The sequence below is a fragment of the Dendropsophus ebraccatus genome, chromosome 5 (assembly GCF_027789765.1).
Source record: "Dendropsophus ebraccatus isolate aDenEbr1 chromosome 5, aDenEbr1.pat, whole genome shotgun sequence".
Classification (NCBI taxonomy): Eukaryota; Metazoa; Chordata; class Amphibia; order Anura; family Hylidae; genus Dendropsophus; species Dendropsophus ebraccatus.
In genome coordinates, this window is record NC_091458.1 from 4,728,955 (window position 1) to 4,734,954 (window position 6,000).

A 6,000-nucleotide genomic window follows, 5' to 3' on the forward strand; every position below is an offset into this window, starting at 1 on the left:
CACATACTGTATAAAGGGGGCATCATCCAGGGACTTGGAGGGCAGAGAAGAACAGGAGACCACAGAGGTGTAACTTTAAGCTGGTGGGCCCAGTGCAAAATCAGTCACATGGCCCATCAACTTTATAGTACTCTTCATAGAGGGAAGGAAGACCCTATGGGCCCCCTCAGGTTCCTGGGCCCAGGTGCAACAAGACTCCCTATAGCTACCCCCCAGGGGCACAAACAAGTTCTGTAAGTCACAGCCCCTGCTGTATACTGCATCACCGAGAAGGAGTCATACATGTATTATCATTGATGATAAGGACCAGGGCCGTATTTACCACTAGGCACCTATGGTCCGGAGCCTAGGGCAGCACCAGGGAGCAGGGGGGCAGCACCAGGGAGCAGGGGGGCAGCACCAGGGAGCAGGGGGAAAGAAAAAAAACTTTTTTACTTTTTTAAGTCTCGCACCTCCCGTTCAGACTTGCCAGTAAATCTGATGTTTGATTTTTTCGAGGGGAGGGGGGTTATGGTGATATTTGTCAGGTCTGGTGTGGCGGTGTTATACAGACACAGTATGGCGGTATTGGTCAGGTCTGGTATGGCGGTGTTATCCAGTCACAGTATGGCGGTAGTGGTCAGGTGTGGTATGGCAGTGTTATCCAGTCACAGTATGGCGGTATTGGTCAGGTCTGGCAGTGTTATCCAGTCACAGTATGGCGGTATTGGTCAGGTCTGGTATGGCGGTGTTATCCAGTCACAGTATGGCGGTATTGGTCAGGTGTGGTGTGGCAGTGTTATCCAGTCACAGTATGGCGGTATTGGTCAGGTCTGGTATGGCGGTGGTAAATGTGATGCATGGAGCTATTACCTCCCAATCTACCAATCCCAATCATGATGCTTATTGGTGAGTGAAGATGGGGGAGGGTCTGCAGGCTTAGCACCGGGGGCAGCAGCAGTAGCTGGATGCGGCCCTGATAAGGACTCTCAAATCCCAGTGATCCCAGAGACCCCAGTAGGTACAGCTGCACAGTCCTCTCTACCCCCTTCGTGCACTCATCTCTATGATCATAGAGAGAACTGTGAGGACATACAGTAACAGCTGCACAGTCCTCTCTATCCCCTCCTTTTACAGTCATATATATCTTAGGTCCTGTAGTTGGGGTTTCGGTGGAGTTTCACCACATGCAAGTTACAGCACCACCTGGTGTACAGTAACTATTTAGCCTTGTACCATCTGAGTTGAGCTGAAACAAGTTAAAATAAGTTAAAAAGAAAATGTGGGAACCTGTCTGTTCCTGAACACTGGAATCCCAACCCTACGGACTGATAGACAATTATTCTTAGCATTAGCTGCTATCATTTCTCTTGTGACTGATTCTGTGGAGGATCGGGAGACCTGGGCTATAGCTCCCAGTCCACATCGATAGCTCCCACACCTAATATATATATATATATATATATACTGTATATCTCCAGCTTCTGATGTATTTGCTGCTGGAAGGAGCCCGGTCCACCAAGTGTTAGTGTGTAAGGATGATGGCGACGTGTGTGAGGGTGATGGTGACGGGTGTGAGGGCGATGGTGATGTGTTATGTCCTGTGACGCAGCAAACTGTGAACTGATCCCGAAACAGAAAAACTGACAATCCCATCAGCTCCATAGAAGTCAACAGTCTAGAAAGGCAGATAACCCATAATACTGATAATACTGAGAAGATTTCCAGACTCGATTATTATATGAAGAACGTGGATCCACCATTATCATTCTGACATTTGTTCTTCTAATCTCGTTTTCGCACCTTCTCTCTACGACCTTCAGTATTATGGGGATTAGCCCTGACTCCATTCCTGACAGCTGGGGTGATGAGTCCTAAGACCCCAAAATATCCACATCCTCGAGGGGTAAAATTACATCTCCATTTTGCCACCTTTCTACCACCATGGGAACTCCCAATAACTCCTGTTTCCACCCGTCTTTCTTTGTCCTGGTGGGGATCCCGGGCCTGGAGCACCTCCACGTCTGGATCTCCATCCCATTCTTCTCTATATTTCTTTCAGCCATTGTGGGTAACTATACGGTTGTGCTGATCATCGTGATGGAGACCACCCTCCACCAGCCCATGTACGTCTACTTCATCCTTCTGGCTTTCATAGACCTTATTTTAGCCCATACCACTATGCCCAAGCTTCTCAGCATCTTCTGGTTCCAATATAACAGGATTAGCTTCTATACATGTCTTGTCCAGATGTTCTGTGTCCACGCCTTCTCTACCATTGAGTCGGGAATCTTTCTGGCCATGGCATATGATCGGTACGTGGCTATATGCAACCCTCTTAGATACTCAGTTATAGTCACCACCAGTGTTATCATCAGTAGTGGGGTATTAGCCATACTGCGGGGGGTTATTTACATCCTACCCCTGCCACTCTTGCTGAGGAGGTTCCACCTATATACCAGTAATGTTATCCTGCACTCGTATTGTGAGCACATGGCCGTGCTGAGGCTGGTCTGTGCCGATGGCTCCTTCAATGACCATGTTGGCATGACAGTTGGGTTCATGGTGTTGGTGATGGACTCGGTGCTCATTGTAACTTCTTATGTCCTGATCCTTCAGGCTCTTCTTAGGTTGTCTGCTGAGGCTCGCCTGAAAGCCTTCGGGACATGCATTTCCCATGTCTGTGCTATCCTATGCTTTTATACCCCAATACTCTGCTCATCCTTGGTCCACAGATTTGGGAGAAATGTTCCTCACCACACTCATATCCTCCTGGCAAATGTCTACCTCCTCGTACCCCCACTGCTCAACCCTCTGGTCTATGGGATAAGAACTAAACAAATCAGGGAGCGGGTGAGGACATTCTTCTCCTTAAAAAGATACCCTAGTTAATGTTGTCGCCATTTACAATGTGCATCTCAAAGGACTCGGTAATTGAGAATTTGTAGCCAATATTTTGGTTGTCCATTGACCCATGTAAGGAGCTTCTCTGATGATACGAATGAGAACACCCAACTGTACAGGGACATCTATATACATCGAAAGCTGAATGAACGCTCCTTAGAAAACATCTCAGTAAGTTCTCACATCTTCAGCCCATGATCTTCATCACGATGGTTCATTCCACCCTGGTCTCAGGATTTGAGGATGCGTCCTCCTTCTGGTGAAACGTCTGGAGAGCTTCAGGTTCAGGCTGATTTAGACTCCACTACCAGATATGTAAAGCTTGTTGTCAGCCCCAAATACAGTATGAGGCAACCAGAGGGGCCCAGGACATCCAGGACGTTATTCGGCAGGACTTGGTTATTCGGTTATTGTAAGAGATGGAGGGACGTCAGTTGGGTGCAGGATTACAGCGGCCAGGTGCCGAGCGATGATGATACAGATTAAATATACAAGAAATTCATTCCTTTTTTGTTTGTTTTTGGAGTTTTCTTTTGATCTATATTTTGTTATAAATTGATTGTTTTTCATCCTTGTTTTTTTTTTTTGTTACAGATTCAACAATATTTCTGCAGTTTTTTTAGATTGCTGAAATAAAGGTGTAAAAAAAAAAAAAAAAAAAGACATATAAACGTGAAACATGCCAAACCTGAAGAGGTGTCCAGTAAGTGCTATAGCGGCAGCGGTCCAGATCCACCGGAACATGCTGCGTATGGAAGAATATATCCCATCTAAAAAAGAGAGCGATATGAGGCCTCTTATTTAAACCAATATCTTTATTAAAGGGGAACTCTGGGTAGAGGTTAAAAAAAATGAAACTTCTGCAGAAGTATATAGGATTATTGACCTATCCCAGTTTTGAAACTACTAAAAATCCATTTGTTTGGGGGGGGTTGTTCTGTTTTGTGTTTCTGTCCTTCCTGGTTCAGCAGTTCCCAGAATACAATGCTTTCCCTCAGCTGACCATCACAGTCCCCACCCATCTCAATCAGTAAAATTAATGCTGCACCTGGCCATTCAGAGATGGTGAATCACTTAGGGGATTGGGGGATCCAGCCGCGCCTCCTGTGACATCACACCCTGCCCCCTGTCTGCATCATCAGCCTGTGCTCAGCAAACACACACAATGTGAGACAGAGACCTGGAATATTTGTCTCCTAAGGGGGGAGAGCAGAAAGAGCAGGAGACAATGTGAATTGGCACAGGGGCCATCTTTCTTCACTTCCTGGATTTTTATCAGCTACCAGTGTGGCAGAACCGCACACATAGAGTAACACATTGTATAGACACATCTATATAACTTTTAATGTACTTTTAATAGAAAACAAGTTTTTCTTATCCGGAGTTCCCCTTTACGTCCCTAAAACAACAATATTAAAAAATCTGCAATAAATTCACACACAAAGAGGCAGCATGTCAGACCGGCTCAGGTGATAATAATGTATATAAACAAAAGCTTATAATAAAGCTGATACAGACGCACAGATAGCAAGAAATACAGCGGTAACAGATACCCTCACTAGTCACACAAATATCCCTATCATTAGGTTACATCAGGCCAATACCGCAGACCCGACCCCACACGGACTGTGCATGGGAAAATAACAATGCAGAGAGGAGTAAGTAACATGCCCATGTCTGCTCCAGCCTGGGATGCCGCCATGACCACAACGCGCGTTTCGGCTCCCTGATGAAGTTTTTTTAGATTAGAGATTGCCATTATTGTAGGATACTTAGACTGTCTCCAGAGAAAGGAACCGGTGCGGTTCCGAAACGCGTTGAGTCTCATTAAATTTATTTTATACGTTACCTTCATCTTTTCTTTTCTTTCTGGACCTGCGCCCCTTGATCCGTGATTCGTGGTGTTGGAGGTTTTTATGTATATCATTCCAGAGTGGATTGACAGTTCCAGTGTTTTCAGTTTGTAATATTGCGTATGGAATAAGAACACCTCCACACTTAAAGGGGTATTTCAAGAAAAATTAACTTGTCCCCTATCCACAGGATATCCACAGGAGAGGGGACATGTAAGAGATGACGGGGGTCCGACCTCCATAGCCCCAGCGGATCTCCGTATTGGGCCCCAGCTTCTGTGTTATGAATAGAGTACGGCACGTGACCCACAGCTCTATTCATTCCTATGGAGGTGCCAGAGAGTAAGCCGGAAGAGTGCTGTACTTGGTTTTCTCCAGCATCCCCATGGGAATGACTAGAGCCGCGGATCATGTAATATCACTCAGCAGCTCTATTCATAACACAGAAGCCGGGGGCAGATAAGGAGATCAGCGGGGGGTTCAGAGGTCAGACCCCCCGCAATTACTCTGTAGTTAGGGGACAAGTTAATTTTTCTTGAAATACCCCTTTAAGTCATTTTATTCCCATTTCCAGTTTTATGCCCCCCACCCCCTTATCTCAGGTACGCAGACAGGAAGGGGGGTCTACAGGGCCGCCATTATATTCTCCAGGCTTGTCCCTCATTGGGGCTCCTAATGTTGGATGCCTCAGCCCGGAGTCTCTATGTGTCTGACCGATCTGTAACACTGACACAGTATAGGACTCCACGCTGGGAGGATCAGACCTGGCTGACATCAGAAGACAACAGCACACAGTGACAGAAGACGCCATATACCGCAATATGTTGTGTTATTATTGGAAAGGTCTTATTATGGATAAGTACTGCCGGGGACGTGTATTACATTGCTGAGAGAAAGTATTTGCCCCCCTTATGAATGGATATCTGTATATTTATCACACTGAATAGTTTGTTTTTAATGTTACAGCAATATAATAAATCTATTCTATCTGTGTAACCAAGATGGCCGCTGGTGACTGATATAATAATATAATATAGCAGCCTCCTCTACAAGATGGCCGCTGGTGACTGATATAATAATATAATATAGCAGCCTCCTCTACAAGATGGCCGCTGGTGACTGATATAATAATATAATATAGCAGTCTCCTTTACAAGATGGCCGCTGGTGACTGATAATATACTGTAATATAGCAGTCTCCTCTACAAGATGGCCGCTGGTGACTGATAATATACTGTAATATAGCAGTCTCCTCTACAAGATG

The 6,000-nt window shown here is 45.6% G+C and overlaps 1 protein-coding gene across 1 annotated transcript; it reads left to right on the forward strand.

The window, feature by feature from the left end:
• The first annotated feature begins 1,923 nt into the window (after positions 1–1,923).
• Positions 1,924–2,871, forward strand: LOC138794225 (olfactory receptor 52M1-like). Its single transcript, XM_069973006.1, has one exon. The coding sequence runs from the start codon at positions 1,924–1,926 to the stop codon at positions 2,869–2,871; it is 948 nt and encodes a 315-aa protein (XP_069829107.1).
• Positions 2,872–6,000: the final 3,129 nt, after the last annotated feature.

What these genes read in the sequence shown, in the direction of transcription:
- LOC138794225 (XM_069973006.1), top strand. Translation starts at nt 1,924, where the DNA reads ATGGGAACTCCCAATAACTCCTGTTTCCACCCGTCTTTCTTTGTCCTG.